Source organism: Lepidochelys kempii, chromosome 3 (assembly GCF_965140265.1).
Source record: "Lepidochelys kempii isolate rLepKem1 chromosome 3, rLepKem1.hap2, whole genome shotgun sequence".
In the NCBI taxonomy this organism is placed as follows: domain Eukaryota; kingdom Metazoa; phylum Chordata; order Testudines; family Cheloniidae; genus Lepidochelys; species Lepidochelys kempii.
The window spans coordinates 207072636-207094085 of NC_133258.1; the positions used below are offsets into that span (position 1 = coordinate 207072636).

General features: G+C 40.0%; 1 protein-coding gene across 7 annotated transcripts in view; it reads left to right on the plus strand.

Moving 5' to 3' along the window:
- MAP4K3 (mitogen-activated protein kinase kinase kinase kinase 3) overlaps positions 1–21450 on the plus strand; it is a 142683-nt gene that overhangs the window by 54400 nt on the left and 66833 nt on the right. For 5 of the 7 annotated variants that reach the window (XM_073339816.1, XM_073339812.1, XM_073339814.1 and 2 more), the window contains 7 exons: positions 2064–2195; positions 2461–2523; positions 2610–2691; positions 2805–2915; positions 11100–11172; positions 12484–12542; positions 14737–14799. In XM_073339816.1, coding sequence (XP_073195917.1) covers positions 2064–2195; positions 2461–2523; positions 2610–2691; positions 2805–2915; positions 11100–11172; positions 12484–12542; positions 14737–14799 — 583 coding nt within the window. Of the gene's footprint in view, positions 1–1666; positions 1930–2063; positions 2196–2460; positions 2524–2609; positions 2692–2804; positions 2916–11099; positions 11173–12483; positions 12543–14736; positions 14800–21450 lie in introns of those variants that run through there. The other 2 variants (XM_073339817.1, XM_073339813.1) reach the window with 2 other exon arrangements.

Here is a 21450-nt window from a genome sequence, read left to right on the forward strand (position 1 = left end):
CAGGTATGGGCAAGTAAGACTTCATTCCTTGTACCCGTTTGAAGAGATGGAAGGGAGAGGAAGGCTTGGGGGGTAGGGTGGGGTTAAAGATAACCAGGGGGTTTTAATGGGGAGAGGGTATAGTTGCTGGGTGGGAGTGGAGGAAGTTGCTATAGGGTAGTACCAGCTCCTTTTGGTACTTGCCTTCCATGTCCACATTAGCTTTTGCTCCCCACACCATCTCCTATTCCTCCGTTAACTCCTGTTTCTCAGTGGTCTCTTCCTTCCAGCAGTAGCCCCTTGCTTTTCTTGCCTTTGGGGCACTAATGCAACAAACATAACCTTCCCTGCTCCAAATGGCTTGGAAAAGGGCAGGGGGATTAGAGAACAATCAGAGAGACGGAGTGGCTGTCTGTTCAGTGTGTCCCACAGTGGTCTCTAGTGGGAGCCAGGCATAACTGCTGACCAGATTCCTTGCTTGTTCAGGACCCAGCTGAATGTATGCGTCATACAAGATGATGTGTAACAGTACACAGGTCTGCAACTAAATGTTCAAGTGATTTTTCTATTTTGATTAACCTTTTAATTCTGAGAATCGCTTTTAAGGTAGTAAAGAGAAAAATAATGGGAGGAAAAGAGACACACATTCATCTCATCCCCTTGTAGCCAAACTAGCAAACTTAGTGCTTTTTGTACGAGTTTTGTAATAACGTAAGACCTCACACTTACTTAGTACCCATGTTCCTAAAAAGATTACAAAATGCTTTACAAATTTAAGATATACGACAGTCTCTTTAACTACCTCGAGTGAAGTTGCACAGTGATTTAGGACAGGGAACATAGACGAATGTACTCATTTGAGATGGAAGAAGAAATTTAGGTAAGCAGACAGTAATTATCCATATTGGAACATGTTCAAGTCACCAAGCTTAATAACACAGCTATGCAAGAAACATACCTTTCTTGATCACAAATGGTAAGGATATCTGTGTTTAGAGCAGTTTTCATTTTTCTCCTGCTACATAGGGTCACCTACCACTGTTCTGGGGCATTAATTCATTACTGATTGGGAGGGAAGAGTATCATCTACTGAACTCTTACTCCAGCTGGGGGTTTTTCTTGGTGGTCTTCCATATTAATGAGACCCAGCCATGCTTGGGTTGAGTTCATAGCCTGATATGGCTATAACATGTAACCGTATCTGTAACAAACCAGAACAGGTGTTTTCACATTACATTAGTTAGTCAATAATTTTAAAATGTATTGGGTGTGTCTGTTTATGAATATCAATTGTGTGTAGTACTTTTGCATCTGAGCGTCTCAAAGTACTTGCAAATTTTAATGAAGTCTCAGCACCCCAGTGGAGTAGATAATTATTTCCATTTTACAGATGAGGAAATTGAGACACAAAGTGGTTAAGTGTCTCACAGGACATATGTGCAGAGCTGGGAATAACCCCAGGTCTGGTGACTCAAGGAGTGAAAAAGTTAGATGCATTTTCCTATAGAATTCTCCTAACCTTCAATTTATCACTTTCCAGGGTGGCGTTTTTAAACTTTTTTTATAGTTAGATTGTACTCCAGTTTAATCATAAAATGTAGGGCTAGTTTAGTAGGCCAGTGGTAGCTCACTTGTGCTATGGCTAAGAAGCCAACACTAGCTGGTTTTGTCCATTTGCTGCCAGACTTTGGGGTATTTGGGAGGCATATACTCAGCCCTGGGAGGATATAGACAGAAAATTGCACCTCACTGTTGCAGTTCGTCTGACTCAAGAGTGTTAACTGATTTTGGAATGACTTGCAGCCAGCTCTTCTCGGTTGAGTGAGTGAACGCCACAACACTAATGCCATAGAGTGGAATGGACAAAGTGGAAAAAAACCTGAAATACCATTGAAGCTCAGTAGATCACAGGATTTCAAATGCTTACAAATAAGTCAAATTAAATAAAAGGTTGTGTATACAATGTGCTCTAGAAAAATGAATAATAAAACACTGACTCACACTGAAAAGTGTTTGAGTTAGATTTATCTCTCTCCACAACTAACAGAGAAATGTCTTTTCTCTTAAATACATACATATTTTAGGATGGCTCCAGAGGTTGCTGCAGTTGAAAGGAAGGGTGGCTATAACCAACTGTGTGATCTTTGGGCTGTTGGAATAACTGCTATAGAACTTGCAGAACTTCAGCCTCCTATGTTTGACTTGCATCCCATGAGGTTGGTAAATAAAATCTGTTTATGGCAGGCTGTGAATAAAATTTTTTAAATAGTTGGCTAGACATGTTTGTAATATGAGGAGTTATTGCCAGTAGTATTATCTGCAGGTTTTCAAAATGTACACATGAAAATTTGTAATGGCTGCATTTTGCATAAACAAATTCCCTCATCTCACCTTTTCTGGGTTGATGGTTTTTTTTTATTGCAGCCAAAAATAAAAATTTGTAAAGTAATGGTTAATCACAAAAATGTTATCGGTTTTCAGAGCACTCTTTTTAATGACGAAAAGCAACTTTCAGCCTCCCAAGCTAAAAGACAAAATGAAATGGTAAGCATATTTTGCTTTCTTATATTATACTAATCATGCATTTCACGAAACTACTGAATTCTAATGTTCACTATTTCATTTTGCAGGTCAAATAATTTTCATCACTTTGTGAAAATGGCACTTACAAAAAATCCTAAGAAGAGACCTACAGCTGAAAAATTACTACAGGTATGATTTTTGTTTGTATTTTCTGAAGTAGTTCTGAGCTAAAAGTACCTTTAAACTTACCGGGTTGAAATTTTAATGTAATATTCCTCTTTTCCCTTGTCTTTGTCTTTTAGCATCCTTTTGTTACACAGCCCTTAAATCGAACCCTTGCTATTGAATTATTGGATAAAATGAATAATCCTGATCATTCCACGTACCATGATTTTGATGATGATGATCCTGAGGTAAGAATACATGCTAACCATAAAAGTAAATGGGTTTTGCTAGTAAATGTTTTTTTTAAAATGTATGGCACTTATAGATCTAAAAGCATTTACTATAACGTCTATTCTGAGATCTCAAAAGCTTTTAAAAGGTCATTTTAATCTCTGTGTAACCAGAGTATGGCATTTTGTTACAAGTGCAGTAAATATCAGAATTTGTTACAATTGGGAAGGAAAACCTAAAGAAGCAGAAAGCAAGGGTGAAATGATAAGTTCAGAATATCTAATTGTGATATTTTAGGTTCTTAATTATTGTTTAAACAAGGACCAGGTCATATATGGCACTATAAAATGATAATAATAATAATTAATAATCCCCTAAACCCACAGAGGTACAAGTGTAGAAATTGTTTATAAAACCTACTTGTATTCTTTTGTTAATAGATATTCAGGTTCATGAGTATGGAGTCCTGAGATACTGTAATTGTGTTCCTGTATATTTGTATTTGATTTCTTTTGTGAAAAACTAACTCTCAAAATGTCTGCAAATGGAAATGATCTTTCAGGGTGCGACCAGGCTAAACTATTGAATTCCAAAATTTATTCAGTTTTGACTTCATAGACTGCTTGTTAGACAAAAGTTAGTAAGATGTGATAAGAAATAAAACTTGAAGAGGACAGTAGACTAACACATCTCATTGGAACTTGAAACAAGCCAATGTTATATTATTTGTTTGTTTCTGATAATTCCCACAACGTGCTGAGCACTATGCAATAGTATGTAGGCTCTTAAGAGCTTGGGAAATAAAATACTGTACACAGACAGAAGGACAAGGGGTGAGAGTAAGCAGTACATAAATGTAATGTTCTTACTGATTTTTATAGTACCAGACAGTATGCAGGCAATTCACAGAAGAAATATAGACCCTATTTTTACACTGAAGATCTTACAATTGAAAAACAATAAACAAAACAACAAGGGAGAGCAGCACCTGGTGGAAGGGGTCTCACTGCATCTTTGCTAAAGGAGATGATCTGTTGAATGCTAAGCCTACTGGACTGGAGTCTCTAACATTTGGGTTTTCATAATCCAAATGATTATGGTGGGGGAAACCCCCTCATCAAGACCAAAAAATAACCACATATGGACAGGTAGTGAAACCAGTGACTTGTCTGCATTTCTGATTTGTAGTTTAATTCTTGTTAAATACTGTTTGTACAGGAAAAAAGAGGGGGAGGTTGTGAGTATGCGTATACAGTTCCTTTAAAATTGTAGCAGGAAATTAGGAAGGAACGGTCCTAAGAGTTGCTCTCCCTATGCGGTTGTCCCTGGTTCCTTAGCAGTTGGACTGAATAATTGATGTGCAGTCTCCTTTTGTCATTTGCCAGTGAAAGGATCTCTTGTATGATTTGCACCTTCCTCATTTTGAAGTCTCTTCTCGGGCCCTTGAAGTGATTGATGTCAAATTTTCCTTTACTGGAGCCATTTCATTCCACAGGGATTATAATTGTGCTGGAGGGCTCTTTAACCCTTAAAGAAGGGCTCACTCTTCGGTGTCACTTTTGGCTTACTACTAACCTCTGCTGCCAAGTGTGCTGCTAGTTCTTGTCTGACCCCACTACGTGCAATATGGTGACAGCAATGGCGGTACCCTATCTCTAGAGAGAGGAAAAAATAAAGGAAAAAGAATCAATGAAATTCCACTACCATGAGCAGGGAAAGTTTATTTTCCTTATCCTCAAGCACTGTAACAGCCCTGGTTCTGATGTCAGGGCTAAACTTGGCAGTGGGGGGGGGGGGGGGGAGACTAAATGCCCTAAGAAGGCTGGAGGGCAAGAAAAACTCCTACCCAAAGGAGAGGCCAGAGAAAAATATATTTTCCTCAGAAAGGAACATAGAGAAGAGACTCTCTCAAGAAACTGGGCTGTGGGCAACACACCGGAACAGCTTCAGCAGGGTGTCCCAGACCCACAGAAAAGGATGGGAGGCATCGCCACCGGAGAAGTGGGAGGGGGCGGAGAAGATGCCTTAAAGGTACGGAAGGAGCAGGATAAAAAGTAGTAGATTGTAAAAGAAATAAGTTTCTTCAAGAGCAATGAAGCTAATATTTTCTATAATCATCCCTCCAGAAGGTTTTTCCCTTTGCTGATAAATCAGCATGGTCAAAATGGAGAGGCTTTGACAAGCAATTTTGCATTGTTGTGTGGAAAGTGAGAATACAAAGTAAGCTGATTCATATTTATTATGGCAAGTGACCTACTTGAATACATCCAACCTAACCTCCAGATCTAAATGACATAGTGAAGAAACTCTCTGATGTACAATTTTTTAGGAAGTCTGAAAAACTCACAGATAAAATCAAAGGTGAACCCAAGAATACAAACTTGTAGTGACACTTGGCAAAAAGCACAAAACTCAAGCAGAAGATTTGGAGACAGTCTACAAAGAATGGGAAACTACTTGTGGAAGATACAGAAAAAAAAAGACACCATTCTTAGCCAGTGTGTCCAGCCTGTAAAGGGGAGTGCACTAAATGTCATAAGGGACACGAATGCAGCATTACTTAGATATTATGTGAAGCATGGGGGAGGAGAGGGGAGAAGAGAAAGGAGAATAACACTTTCTAAGTGAAATGTTCACAGTAGACATGGTTGCAGAGCTGCTGATGTCTTCAAAAGGAAATGTGGAGATTGAAGATCAGTAAGCAGCTCTTCACTAGAATGTGATGACAGTTTACAGAAGACTAACTAAAATGAAATAGTGAATCCAGAGCAAAATTAACATACTTACACACACATCAGATCTTTGACACTGGGCAAGCAGATTTAACTATTTCATATTCAACTAAATTGGTCCTTTGAAGAATAGCCTTCATTTCAGTAATCCCATAAGTGACCTACAGGTGACCTGATATTTTACTCCTCTGGAGGGAAAACCCTCAATTGCTTCAATTAGTGCATTTTTTTCCCCCTGCGTACTCTGTTATTGATTAGTCAAAAGTCCTGTTATGAGAGGGGTAGCAAAACTTAAGAGGTCGATTACCTTCTCCTCCCCCACCCTGACTGCTTCACCAGATGCTTCTCTCTCCCCCCCCCCCCCCCCCCCCCAGGTTTCTCTTCACATAGTCAGATGTGCTTGCAGTTGGCAGCCTCGGCTGTTAAAAAGGACCTACCAAAAATTAATTTCTTTTTATACCCAGCTGTTGTTCTTTTCAAACTATAAACTGTGGGCCAGTCTGAACAGAAAATCCTAGTTCTTAATCTGTAAACCTCTGGTGTAGAAGTATTTAAATCCCCCATCAGATAGCCATAAGTTCTTTTGGTAGCATCCTCAATAGCTTCTAGAAAGAATTTTGCCTTGCTAGTGCACATTTGCAGAGGAAGCATAATAATTTGTAATTTATCCCTGGGGTTTTTTAACAGAATCATGTACTTTGTGTTTAGGTTAATTGTGCAACTCTTTTTTTTCCCCTTACAAAATACGTTTTGAACTATATACATAATGCACACATTCCTGTAATGCACATAGCTGGATTTCATCACTTTTTCACAAGCAAAGTTAATCTAATAGTCTACAATAATCTTATTTACTTTATTGGTAGGAAACAACTGGTAATCCTTAAAAGCATTAGGCCCCTCCACAAAATTGTAAAGGTTATTTACAAAGCAGTTCTTTAAACTGAGATTGCCCACAACTGTAACACTACACATTAGTCTCAGACATAACAAATATTGGCTGCGTGTTATCCAACACATTTTTTATAAAGTGACTTTTCTAATAGTTTCTAGGCCCTGTAAGAATGACCAAAAAAAGGATGTTTCCACCATGTATCCATTTTCAAAACCTGTAGTGCCAGTTTTAAACCTTTCTCTGATGACCCTCATGTTGTGACTGTCTGCATTTTCTTAAGGATCTTTGTCTCTTGTTTGCTACTGATTTGTGTTCCTTACAGTAGAGGACTGCTGCACTTGTATCTTCTTTGGGTTATACTTCCCTAGGTCTGTGCTATAATCTAGGACTAGATCTGTCAAATTGTCAACGTTGATCTTATCACAGTTTGCTGTGTTGAGGGTAATCTCTTTGACTTTCATGTAGGCCTTCCCTCCTGACAGCTTGTACCTATATGATTTTGGACTTACTGACACAAACTCTGTGATGTGTTGATCTGGCAGGATCTTGCTTGTGAGGTCCCTTAAATAATCCGCTGGAGGGGGGTTCCAGTCTTCCTCCCTTTTCACAAATATCACCGACTCAGTGTCATGGTACAGGCACCTCTTTATACAGGCACCTGTCTAGCAGGTTATATAGTTCTAAGTGGCCATAAGTGGTGGTGAAATAAGCCCTAAAGATGTTGGTATTGCCAGAGACCACACAGTGTTCTTTTGTATGCTTCCAAGACATGCAAGCTGTTTCATCATTGATAAACTTGGGAGGATGAAACCTCGTAATTGGGAGAAAATAGGTACTGAAAGAGTTCGTCAAGCGTCTCATGATGTTGGCATTGGGTAGGTTTGTTTTTTGCCTAATCTCCCCCCCCCCCCCCCCGAGAATTTAAAAACAGTTTAGTAATTGGTGCTTTGTGGGGTGCAGCATAATCTTACGTTGGCATAAAGGCACACCTTCTTTTAGAAATCATTATTTATTTTGTTTGTGCAGCAGCTGAGATACCCTGAAGTCTCTCTTGTTTGATGGAAATGTAATTTTATGTACTTGGAAAAGAGTTTGTCAGATTTTTCTTCAAAATGCCAGATTTCATAGGTTTTTTCTTTTCTTTTTTTTTTGCCACACTGAAATAAAGATGTATCATTTAGTAAAGACAGCATATACAAAGAGTAAGATTATATAATATATATTTTCAGATTTATAAAACAAGCAAAACTCTTTGTGCTTCAGTACAGCAGTAATAATTTTTGAAAGATGGTTTGTTATAAGAAGTCTCCAAACAAGCTCTTTTTTTATGCCAACCTAACTGTTTCAAACAGTCTGTAGTTAGCAGATTGATTTGATCACTACAGCTCTGAAATTCCTTATGTATGTATTTAATAATTATGCACCCCTCCTCAAATACTTCCTTTTGTTTAATATTAATCAGAGTGCACCACCTCCCTTTCCATGGATGAAGAATGCCTGTCAGCCTAATTACTTTTTTCCAGCCCCAACAGGACCTAGTATCTTTAACCCTGATGGAGCATTAAGGAAACATGGATGTGTGATTACGAAGGATATGATTCTGTCATGAAGGTCACAGATTCCATGACTTTCCAGGATTACTTCTGGGGCAAGGCTGGAGCAGCTGCCAGCCCTGGGGTCAACGGAACAGCTGACCTGGTGTTCAGCTCCAGGCTGCTGGAGGAGCACCCCCCAGCCAGCCGCAGGGCTGCCAGAACAGCTGACCTGTGGTCAGTCTCAGGGATGATGAAGCAGTAGCCCCCAGGCTGCTGAAACAGCTGGGCTTCTGTGAATATTTGTTTGTTGCCTGTGACCTGTCACGGGTATTTTTAGTAGAAGTCAGGGACAGAATTTTAACCTTAGTGATTACATCTGAAGGCAATAGTTCCACACAACCTCATTTTTTCAGTAGGTTGTGGTTAAAGCAATATAATTCAGTGATGTTGAGTCAGCTCAGTTGTACGTATGTACACGTCTCAAACAAGAGTATAGGAGCTTTTTTGGTTTATTTGAAACACGTTTTTGTTTTATTTCTCCTGAACGCTACTACATGCATGTCAGCTTTTTGCTGTAAATAGGTATCTTTTCTTAAAGACACAATAGCTGGGTTCTTTGAATCTATTTTTATTTAAAAGACGTACAACCCTTGAAAACAGAGATGCCCCATCAAAACTTTCATCTTATTTAACTGCCACACAGACGTTGTAACAGAAACACTTATAGTCACAATTTTTAATAGACATTTTTATTTACAGGTACCAAGTTTTATTCTATTTATATTGCATGGTTGTCCCCTTACCGTTCTCTAATTTAGTCCTTTTAGACTTCTTATCATTTTCTTAAGTGGGGTTCTGTAACTTTTTGTGTAGGTCAGGCAGTCAATATAATGCACTAAGTGGGTATCCTTCGATATGGTAATTTTCTTTAAACACTGTTAGGATCTCGAGCGCTTTGCCTGGCATTTACCAAGGTCATCCCTTGTGCTAAATTTTCTTGGGTTAAGCACAGACATTGCATTGCATAACCTATGGCCATAAAAGCATTTAATAGGCTTTCCAAACACAGGTCAGTACACAGGGCGTGGAGCTTGTAGCTTCTATCCTCTGAAGTCCAAGTCACACAGTCATGATACTGCTGGCCTACGTTGTCTATAACACAGTCCTCACAGTCTTCAGAAAGCTTCTATCAAAGACCGTGATTAAGGATAGCACAAACAGAAATGTGTACAATAGACTGCATAACATTTTTATGCTCAAGACATGGCACTGGCTCAGCTCTATGCCAAGGGCCTTCTTCAGTCCATATAGCTGTAATCCTCTGCCTGCTCGGTTTCCTCTTGTCTTGGCGTTGAGCAAAAACAAGCTGGGCTTGATTCACCGTGTCTCTATGATGCAGTGCTGTCCGGGGCCTCTGGTCCTCTAGAAAGGCATTGAAAGACTTTCAGGAAAAAAAAACACAAACAGCTGTCAGTCTGCAGTTTTTAGATTTACTCAACCCCAGGTTGATTCCTAGCCCATTACACCCCATCCTCAATGATCACTTTTTATAGTCTAGTTAAATGTCTTCTCCATTCACCTCGTCTGACTCCAGCAAGCTACGGTCGCCTTCCTCCATTGTGGTGGGGGGGTAGGGAGGGACGACACTGGATGGCCATTGTGTTTGTTAGCCTGCCTCACAAGCGCTTCGGTCTTGGAGTCAGATTCTGGCGTAACCATCAACAGCTGGGCCAAAGGGCTCCCCTCGGCAGTTCGTACCTCCTCAGAACTGTCACTGATGTAGTGCTTTCTTCTCGGGTGACCAAGTGACTCGGAGCTAAAATGAATTCTGTAATTCTCATGGGGGTGATGGAGACAAGGTTTCCCCTCAGCATTTCCACGATTCCTGAAAAACACGCTCCTAAATCAAGATGGCCTCTCTCACACAGCAGTGGGTCTAAGTATGGGGTTGCCACCTGGCTAAATGTTGAGCTCTAGAGATTGAGGGTTCTGGCCTATACTGTCATATGTTTCCCTTCCAAGAGGGCCTATGGGAGTGAAAACCATTCTGATTGGTAGAGGGCAGTGGGAGGTGGTGTTAGAGATGTCATATGACCCTCTTCTAGATGGATCACCCTGACCTGAAATGCGCCCTGATTGGTCAAACCTGCTGTCAGGGAGGTCCTATTGGACCCAGTCTGATTAGGAGAGGATAATGCGGGGAGTTCGCAAAGGGGTCATATGCCACTCGTTTTCAGTCATATGTCAATCTCGACCCTGGAAGTAATAACCATGGGAGAAGGCCTTAAGGTGACAGGCGGGCGGGACCTCAGGGGCAAAGGGGTGGGAACATTTGATTGACATACCCCTAGGCTACTCGAGCTGTTGTCTTACTGTATTTCTTGGCTTCTGTAGTTTCATCATAACTATAACCTGATATATTTTTTAAATATGCCTATTCTCCCCTCTGAAAGCCCTATCTGTTTTTTCATCTGAGGAGGGCTGGCTGCAGGTCCCTAATGATCCTGTTAATGCCATTTATGCGTACTTCTCCTTACCAGTGGTTGTCTATGTTGCCATTGCAGTTCCTGTAGCTTGAGGCGCTTGACACCAGGCTCAGGAGCCAAACTTTGACTGGCGGACTAGATTGATGCTTTAGTTGGTGTCCTATTTATCTTGAAAAAATCATTCAGGTATTTAGATTTTGCAAGTATAAGAAGGTATCAGACAAGTTAGGATAAATACAGACCTACCACTGTCCCTTTTAAATTCAGAATGACATATGTAACAGCTATAAAACCATTACACACTCAGCTAGACTGGCACAAACTGTATAGATATAATGGAAATATATATTGTTAGTACACGGATAGCAGTCTAATGCAGTGGTGTGTCTTTTAAAATGCAAAACATGCTCTTTATATCGTTTTTAGACTTTGCTTGTATCATATATTTAAAAATCTTCAAAGGAGATGAGTAAAATACATATAACAGGACAACTGTATCTTCACATAATAGAAGGTATACTTTTGTTGGTAATGCTTTTTTTTTCTTTTCTAGCCCCTTGTTCCTCATAGAATTCATTCAACAAGTAGAAATGTGAGAGAAGAAAAAACACGCTCTGAAATAAACTGTAAGCATGTGTATACTTCATTAAATTAAGAATATTAAAGGTTATAACTTGAAATTAGCTTTTAACTTAAACTGAGCTTTTGTCTATCTACCATAACTAAGAATATTCTTCTTTATTTAAGAGGCAACACGGAGTGAATTTATACGCAATTTCACTTATTTTGAACATAGGAACAGATTATACAAAACAGTGTGATTAAATATATATATACTCTTAAAATATATAGAGGTCTGTACCATTTTGTTTTCCAGCACTGCTTCAACTCCCTCTACTACTGCAGCCTAGTGAAATAGGGTTTGACATAGGTTCCTCTCAAAGACTTTCAATGCCACTTCATGCTATCCTTTAGAGTGGGTTTCCAGAGGGTGATGCAAAATTCTGTCTTCACCCTAGGACTGAGCAAAATGCCATCATAATACTGCTATGCATTGCAACTTGGTACTTTACTTTGAATATTGCTGGTATTGAACTTTTGGGCTAGCTACTCAGAAAATGTTCCATTTTAAAGTTGGAGTGAAAGCCCCCTGAAACCTTAAGGTGATGGTAAAGAAACCACTGTTAAGAAAACCATGAGCATAACACTGACATTTCTCATTCAACTATTGTTTTAAGATCTTCAGTTTTATTTTCAAACTAAAATGATCACACACAACTTGGTGGAGGGAGAGTCTGACGAGAGGTTAAATCAGAAGGCAGGACTTCTCCTTCTCCAAAAAGAATGCAGTTTAAATTTTGGGTTTTGTATCTTGGGATCCATAAACTAATAGTAACATTGGAATTCTTGAACTTCAAGAACATTGTATCCAACTTTTGGTACAATGGCAAATGTCTCTTGTGGAAGAGCAGTGGAAAATTTAATTAGTACTCCTCAACCCTTCAACAGGGATTTTTACTGCTAGTTAAATCTCCCAACAGTACGGATCTGAAAAAGCAACTCACAGAAAAGATTTACTCACCTGTAACTAAAGTTACGAGTAAGTTGCCTTACAGAGTTATGTTCCCCTACCATGCTGCTTCTGAATCCTTTTTGTGATCCTTCTCATGGGTGGATGACAAGGACCTAAGGGCAATCCTTTGCATAGCTCTGAATACAAGCAAGGATGTGCAGCCCCCAGAGTTTGCTGCTTTCTAGAGGGCTCTGAGCTCATGGCACTAAGGGCATGTGTGTGTGTCATAAATAAAGATCAATGGAAGTATAATATACGCATAAAACTGATTTAAGCTTAGTTAGTGGGCAACTGCTACTAGAAACTGAATCCTTTCTTACCGTAAGCGAACCATATCTTGACTTTATTTTTTCCCCCTCTATAGTTGGTCAAATAAAGTTCAATCCTCCATTAAGGAAGGAGACAGAGCCACATCATGAGTTTGTGAGTAACATGTTGCATGGGTTTTGTGCCTCACGTTTTGCATCCTGCAAATGAGAGAAAAGGTTAACTTGTGACACAGTCCCTTCTCTCCCCCCACAAGCCGTTTTATTAAGGAGCTCCTCCCCCTGGTTCTCAGGAAGGGAGCGTGCCTGGAGCTGCATTCCTTTGGCGTAGGAGCCATGCAAGAGCAGAGCTGGCATACTTCTCCTTCAGTGCGCTACAAGAGCACCTCCTTCCTCCCCTCCCTTCACCCTTTCCTCTGGAAAAGAGCCAGCTGGCTTTAGCGATGTGAGTTGGTGTGCGCGCACACCCTTCCACAGCAGCTGGCTTGGGCAGGCAGATTGCAGCCTGTAGTATCCAACAGGACAGAGAGGAGTAGCTTATCTAACATAAACAAGAATTTATGCAACAGCTTCAGAGAAATTATATTCCCATGTATGTAGTTGCATAATCACATCACTTATTGCTGTGCTGATTAGAGCATATTATATATAAAAATAAAATTAAACAGAGGACCAGCGATTCTAAAACTGGCAAGAAAAATATGTTAAGAGTGGGTCTTACCAAAATCACCTTACAATGTCAGTACTCTTACTCCCCTTTTTCTGTAGCCTGCCTCACTATAATATACACTGTGGAAAATATGATTAGCACAATCTTTATTTCTACATGCCTTTAAATATTTTCTCACTTGTGTTCTTTTTGTTCTTTGAGAAGTGCTTGAATATGTGGCATGACAATCACAAAATAGGTTTTAAAGAAGAAAATGGAGCTTAAAATTAACCAGGAAAAAAAGCAGCCCTTTTTAGATTTTAAAATTCCTGTGACTGGGTGTGTGTCCCCCCCCCCCCCCCCCACGCCCCCGTCACCCAGCTGTACAGCTTTAAGGACAACAGTGTTTCTGAGGGGAAAGTTTTTTCTTCTGGGGCTCAGGGCACAGCCATAGGGAGCCGTTTCTTTGGCAGATGTTCTTGGAAGGGAGGAGTTGAAGTTTGCTCCACATTGAGTTGAAACACACAGGAGTATTGCACTTTGGAATCTTAGTTGTCTCTCTGGCTACAAGAAAGGATTAATCCTGCTGATAGGGAAAACCAACACAAAAGGTTGCCTTGCTAGAAGGGAGAACCAGAACTCTTTGTTTTGACTCCATCAAAAAGACAGACAACACCCACCTAAACCCCTGTGTTTATCTCCCTGCCCAGGAGGAGGAGCTAAAACTGTTTATTTGGATATTTCTGAGGAGGGAAAGGGAGTGCTTAATTGCCTGCCTAATAATGGGAAGCATGAAGGACTGTACTTTGCTCTAAAGATAAAGGAATTTCTTTATTTAGGACATCTTCAGATATTTTTCCTTTAAAAGATTTTTGAGCACCTTATTCTTGAGGGCATGGCAGCAGCTCTCCTATAATACCCTACAAAATTATTTGAGCGCATGTTCAGTCTGACCATAGATGAAGAAAAAATGTGTACAAGTGAAACAAAACCGTTATTTTGATATTTATGGGGTTACTCTGAAGTACATAGAAATGTAACGGTAATCTGGAAAAAAACATTTACACTTAAGTAGTTCCAATACTTTACAGGTACCTGCTTTTATTAAATTAAATACGAATGGTTTTAATGACTGATTCATTAATATACTGCACAGTGGAAAAGCCAGGTTGATTCTTGGAAGCTAGAGAATGATTCCTTGTAAGAGGATGAGAGGATTGTGGAGGAAAGGAGGATTGTATCATTAAATTTAGATCATTCCGGTCAATTGAAGTCAGAGTTCTAACTGGCTGCAAAAGAAGTCCTGTTCATTCTAAGACACATTTTGATGAAAGGCCTTGTAGGAAGAGAGATTGAGGGTAGAAGTTTTCCTTAATCTCCAGTATTCCAACTGGTGACAAAAAAGATCCTGGAATGGGGGGTATTGAGAGATGGGAATAAATTGATAATTGCTAATTCCAGTTTATTAAGGTAGTTCTTCAGCTCTTTTTGCTTTTTGTCTGTTAAGTAATGTTTAATCTTTATACTAAATTAATTATGATGTAATATGAAATGTAAGTTTTGTCAGAAGCTGTTTAATATGGTGTAACTTTGCATTTGCATTAACAAAATTGTGTTGGCAAGACAATTTCCCTTTGTGTATATCTGGCTTTCAGTCTCAAAGTAAATAACCTGAGTTTCTTGGTCTCTGTCTAACGAACAGCCCAACAGTAACGATTTTTTGGACAGTTCAGAAGAAATGTACTACACTGCAAGATCTAATCTGGTATTTTTCACCTTCTGATTTTCTTTGTCAGCATTGGTTTTGTGTCTTTATTTTTGTTTTTCAAAGCTAAAGTTTTGTTCAGTTGCTGTACTTTTGCCTCTGTAGAACAGTTTTTCAGTCTAAGGATTAAGTTGTATGAATATTTCTAAGTAATGGAGGGAAAATATATATAAAGTAGGTCAGTATTATGCATTAACTGTAATGCCTTTAACTTTTCTCACTGTCTAGGAGAGATTTCTTAGCATTTTTTGTTTGACAGTTCCTTTAAACATTCATTTGAAAGATTAAAAAATGTGTATGTTTTTAATGTTTTAATATCCAAAATCTAATTACAGTATAGAATGAATACAAACATTAATGTTCATACTGACAAAACCACAAACATTCAAAGAGCGAGGTCAAAAATGTGATTCTCTTGGCATTTGGTACTGCCCATACTGTACCTGTTCTCTTTTCCAACCGTTCTCTGCTTTAGCAATGCAGTGTGAAAATCAAGCCTGCAAGCTTTACTCTGTTCTGCTTCTGGGTCATCAAATGGCCAGAGATTGCTGTATCTGTTAGTGATGGTTGCTAGTTATGTGCAAAGTAGCGAGAGCACCGTTTCATTTTTTCAGACTCTGTACTAGGTGGAACATGCTGTGCTACCAACTAAACCCAAGTCTTGGTTTGGTTTGTAAACGAAGCATTTCATGTGGAAATCCGTTGAGGAGTAATAAATATGGAACAAAACGATGGCTTTTTACATCAGCTTCTCAGAAATTGTATCTGCCAATACATAGCTACTGATAACTTAAGCTGTGCTGACTCCAGTTTTGGAGGCAGTCCTATGTAGATTTTCTCCTTAACACACACATGTCCTTTAACAACTTTCTTGGGACTACAGCTCCAGTTTCTCTGCCTCCAGCAGCATTGTCCTGCACTTCAGCTCCGCTTTTCTTTCAGCTACTGACTCTCTTCATTTTCTCACTTTTTTTCTGCCACTTTCGTCTCCGCTGCATGCAGACTGTTCCTGCTGAGTGCAGCTCCAGCAGATCTTTCCATGGTCATTCCCAAAGGGATTCCTGCAGCCCCTCACAGTTGGCATAAGCCCATTACAGTAGCTGCTCCATGTGTTGCCCTCTAGCCCACTGAGTGTAATCTGGCCTAAGATACCATCTAAGATGCACTTACACCATGTATCCTGACCAGACCTCCCCTTTGGCATCTCCTCTGCCCCATGGTTTTAAACTTGGGACAATAGTGATTTGCTACAGTGAAGAAAGAAGGAAATAATGTTAGTTTTAAATAGGAGGGGGTTTTCTAGGCTGTGAACACTTTCCAGACATCTCAACTGTATCTGCATCAGGCACTCTCCATTCTGCAATTCCACAGGCTCATTGTGAAACCAAGAGAAGTGCTCTGACTCAGTCACAGGATCTCATTCATTTTTGAGGTTTGGTTTTGTTTGTTTTCTCACCAACCAAGGTTGTTCTTCTGGAAAGCCCAGAAACTGAAGGAAGTTGTTCTCTTGTCTTCTGTGTGAGACCATGCTAATCAGGCTCTCCCTCCTCTAGATCTGTTAGTCACAGCTGCTGCAGACACTGTTCACTGGACAGTATATGGTTTCTTCAAGCCTTCATGAAGTGGGATTGAAGAGTCCTCCCTCATCAAGAGGCTTTGACTTCCCATTTCACTTGGGTCCAGAAATTATTCCACTGTGGAACATATATCTGATGAGGGACAAGCCTTTGGCAAACCCACGAATCTTCAGGATCATAACCAAAACAAGCGTCAAAGGTTGGAGAGCCTTCATGGGGCACATAGATGATGACAGGGACTATAGTCCAAGTTGGAATTTCAGATCACCATCACTCTCTGTGGCACTCTGGGCACTGGATCTAGCCATTGAGCAGCCACTTCCCCCATCACTACACAGATTATATTTAAGATGTTTGACATTTGAACTGTGGCCATTGGTAAAAATGGACAGGGGAAAAATGAAACTTGTCTCTGACACAGCCATCTGGATCTTCTGGGAGATAAAAAAGGTTCAGTGGTTGACTTCTCAGCTATATCTAGGGAAATTTCAGCGCCCAAAAAAACTGACTAGTAGAGCCAGCATCTCCCATGGCAGATGCCAAACTAACAAGATGGTGGTATTGTAGTGCCTTCCACAAAGAGACATGTTTGCTTTATACCTAAACAAACTTTGGGTCTGTCTTGATCTAGACACAGGGATCTTCACATTGAGAGGGTGGATGCTTTTTCTTCAACTGGTCAGCCCCTAAACACATGCCTTTCCTCCATTCCCTTTTCTGCCAAAGAAATGCATATGTATTTGCCAAAAGGCCAAATTCATCCTCATGCCCTGTTACTGTCCCATAAGGCCTTGTTTCCCTAGTTGTCTTCAGCCTGTCCATATCAGAACCAGGGCAACTCCCTCAAACAAGGACCCTTCTCCATCAGGATCCAGTTCTGCCCCTGGACCCACACAATGTGTGTGTAGTAGCTTGAGATCTACTTTTTAAAAAAATGATTAGTGATTTTTTGGTGTTTCAGCACTGGGTGCCCATCGAAACACATGATTGTCAGAAAGCAAGCGTACTCAGCACATTCCGAATATCAGGTCCCTCGTACGTGTTTCAAATTGGGCACCCAAAATCACTTGTCATTTTAGAAACTTCAGGCCTGGATGCTAACAAAACAATTCTCCAAACCTTTGGCTTCTCTTCTCATCTGATTGACGTTTTGCTTACATCCAAGGAGGACTCTACAAATCAAGCATATTGGAGCAATTGGCTGTTTCTTTAGTGGGTGCTATACCGGAAGTGTCCCTCCCCTTCAAGCACACCTCTCCTTCCTTTTGGAGTTTTCGTTAGAGGGCTGTATCAGAGAACTGAGTTATAACACCCATGAATGTCACATACCAACTCTCAGATCCTGACTAAATGATGACAACCTCATCCTGCATTCTGACATCACTTGACTTTTTCCAGTGTGCTAAATGCTGTCAACCTCCAGTCAGAACCAGTTAGCAGAATGGAATCTTAATTTCATTCTGAATGCTCTCAACAAATCTCCTTTCAAGCCTCTGGCAAAAGCTGCCTTCTGTTCTCTTTCTATTAAACCGATGTTCCTCACTGCTAACCACCTTGTTCAAAGAATTAATGATTAGGGAGATATCTTGTGTAAAGAACCCTTCCTCCTGTTTTTCACAGATAAGCAGTTCTTAGAACTGTTCCCAAATCATTCCTTAGGAAATTTCCTTCCCTTCTGTCTGAACACATCCTGCCCAAAGGAAGTGAATTAGTATTCCCTAGATGACACTAGAGCCATAAAATATTGCCCAAATGGAACAACGCTTTTTCATAATGCAAAGATCCTTTGTTTTGTATGTGGTCCATCCTATTTTTCTGCAACCAGTTTAAATGCCACTGTTTCCCCATAGGTCATAGCCGCTATTAAGGAATCCTGTATTCATTTCCAAAAGGCTCCCCATAGAGGAATAAGTGCACTCACTACTTGGTTAGTAGCTATATTGTGGGCAGAGAAGAGACTGTCCATGTCAGGAAATCTCCACGCCTTCATTAACACTGTAAGGGAATGCAGAGTCCTCTAGGAGTGCAGCTTTTGGTCACTGGATCCTGGAGAGTGCCCTGCCTTACTAAGCTAGTACCCTTCCTAATTATTAGGGGTTTTCTGATATCTAGTTTGCTTGTTTGTTTGGAGGTTAGTATTCTTGTATTGGTCACTGTACCGTTATGACACTTCGGGGTTTACCAAGGGGTACAGGGTGAATCACTACTGCCTTCTTATAGCACGAGGGAGCCTTGTCTGTGCTCCCTGTGGGAAACTCGCCCAAAATTACAGGTTGCTGCCTGCTGGCAACACAAGCATCCCACTCCAGGCTCTGCAAGCCCCTCTCATTCCGCAGACTAGCAATTTACATATCCCAGCCCTTATGTCCTATAAAGAGACCAATGTACAGTTTAAATTCCCCCACTCCTTTTCTTTCATTATAAGTCAACAAGACTCTTCTCCCTAGAATAACCACAATTTTTGTTTACATTACATTTCAAAAGTGAATTGGGAAGGAAGGTTCTTGAGATTGTCCTCAGTGGAAAACATAAATATGAACATTATTCTTAAGATCCAATGGAAGTAAGTAGGAAAGGGGGAATGAGTCCAATGGATTTTTCTTTCTCTGCCACAGAGAGTGAGATTTTGAGACAGCCAGTTTTGTTTCTGGCAGACCATTTAAAATATTGAATCCAGTAGCCAGTTACTGCAGAGGGATTACAATAGCTAATCAGGATATATTTCTCTTCATTGCATGGGTGCTAAATAACAATAGTGATTATGCCCCTCAGACAACCACAGACAGAGTGCAAGAAATCGCAGAACAAGGGAAGAGGGAAAATTGCAGATACGCAACAATAATTTACAAAATACCTGCAGGCTGATTAGCTTAGACTGTTTTATTTGGATGTTTAGTAAAATCCCAAAATACTTAATTCTCTCTTTTTACAAAAAAAAAAAAACCCAAACAAAAACCTACCAACATTATCTAAAAAGTTAAAGAACACATTTTTAATAAGATAAGGACAATGGAGTTTGGTGTATGACTTACGTGTTATTCAGTAAGCATTCTCCTTTATGGGGGAATGAAATGCTAAGAATCATTAGTCATTCCTTCCACTGGGAGACTGGGAAAAATGGTGATACTAAATTAATGGAAGATGTAAACGATTATATGATTGTCTTTGAACAACTAAGGTACATTTGTATTGCCAACAGATCAGGAGTTACCTTATCAGCAGCTAGTAGCATTTAATATCGAAATGTTAAACTTCCGGATTATATTACTGACCACTTAATTACAGTTTCAGGAATAGCAACTGCAATATCCAATTGTGAATTATTGGTTCACTGTGCATATTCAAATACACTTGTTGAAAAACTATGAAAAGTATTTGGGAAAGTGAATTTCAAGTACAGCTCAAGCCTACACAATAATTTTGTTCCGAATTAAGAGTATAAAACTAGCAGAAAAGCAAAGCTGCAATTATAGCTCATGCATGATGAGATACTGCATGACATACAATAAAGGCTATTTTATCAGGCACTTCACCAGCCGGAAAGCTCTATAAACCAGCATTTCTGATCTTCATTGAAATTCCAGTTTATAGTGCAGTTGGCGTGGGGCTGGCAGGGGGTTGGGGTGCAGGAGGTGGTGTGGAGCATGGGCTCTGGGAGGGAGTTTGGATGCGGGAGGGGTCTTGGGGTGGTGTATCCCAGGGCTGCTCATCTCGGGCAGCTCCCCGCAAGCAGCAACCAGTCACAGCTGCTCCTAGGCAGAGGTTCGACAGGCGGTTTCACGTGCTGGCCCCACCCCACCCTGAGCACTAGCAATGCAGCTCCCATTGGCTGGGAACCATGGCCAATGGGAGCTGCGGGGGAAGTGCCTGCGATCAGAGGCAGCATGCAGAGCTGCCTGCCGCACCTCCACTTAAGAGCAGCTGAGGCTGATTGCTGCTTGTGGGGAGCCACCTGAGGTGAGCAGCCACCTGATCTGGCACCCCAAGCCCCCTCCTGCACCCAAACTCCCTCCCAGAGCCCTAATTTGGAATAAAAAGATTTTCCCCTGGAATGCATGATTCATTCTCCCACTTGACTTTTCTTTAATATTATCCATTACACTGAGATTTTGTATGTTGCTGTCCACACCCTTATCTTGTGCAAAGTGGTGTGGGTTTTCACCCAAGTAGAACTCTAGTTATAAACAATACCAGCAATTCAAGACCAGTTCACTGTTAACTGACCTCTTGTAATAAGAGTGTAATTTGGGAAATTTTGTGGATCATATTAAGATAATTTAATACTTTTTCCATATCCCATTGATGAGTGTATATCTTGCAATATTATTTTGAAAAACAGGGCTCAGTCAGATTTATTTAATTTAGTGTTTTTTACGTTCATGTGCGGCATATTAATTCAAATCAACTAATGTTACCACCTTGTGTGTGTTAGATAATGGTATAAAGATAGTGTGGTATATATATGTGTGTATTTGTTCATCAAATATGTATCTGAAAGTTTTATAAAACTTTCAAACTCAAAGCATTTGGATGGAGATGAGGGTACAGTTTTTATCCAAATCTCAGTCTTTACAAACTCCCTTACTCCCCACTGATGGATTTTAGTGTACATAAGGAATTACTTTATCCAGCAATGAAGTACAGCCACATATGGGTGAAATACAGTAATGTTTGAAAAGCAAACAGGAACACAATACAGCAGTTTAGAACAGGAAGTGAAGAACATAAATGCCCATTTGAAAACATAGTCTAGTAATGCTAGCAGACAGCATGGTAGTAAACTGGATAAAAACAAAGGTTTTGTCCTTTTAAAATATATAAGCATAAGTAAAACTGACAGATGTCACTTTCATAAAAAAAAAATAATTGCAGGGCATGTAACCATCAGTGACAGATAAAGAATATTTTATATTTTGTAGAGGATTACTTATTTTCTCTTATTAAATTTTCTGTCACTCCTGCAGAATGTACACTGTCATGTACTATAGAATGTGTAAATTAAAGTAGACAGACACTTTAGCTCTGTCCAGCATAGGACCTTCGCTTTCCATTTTTATACGAATTTGTGTCTTAG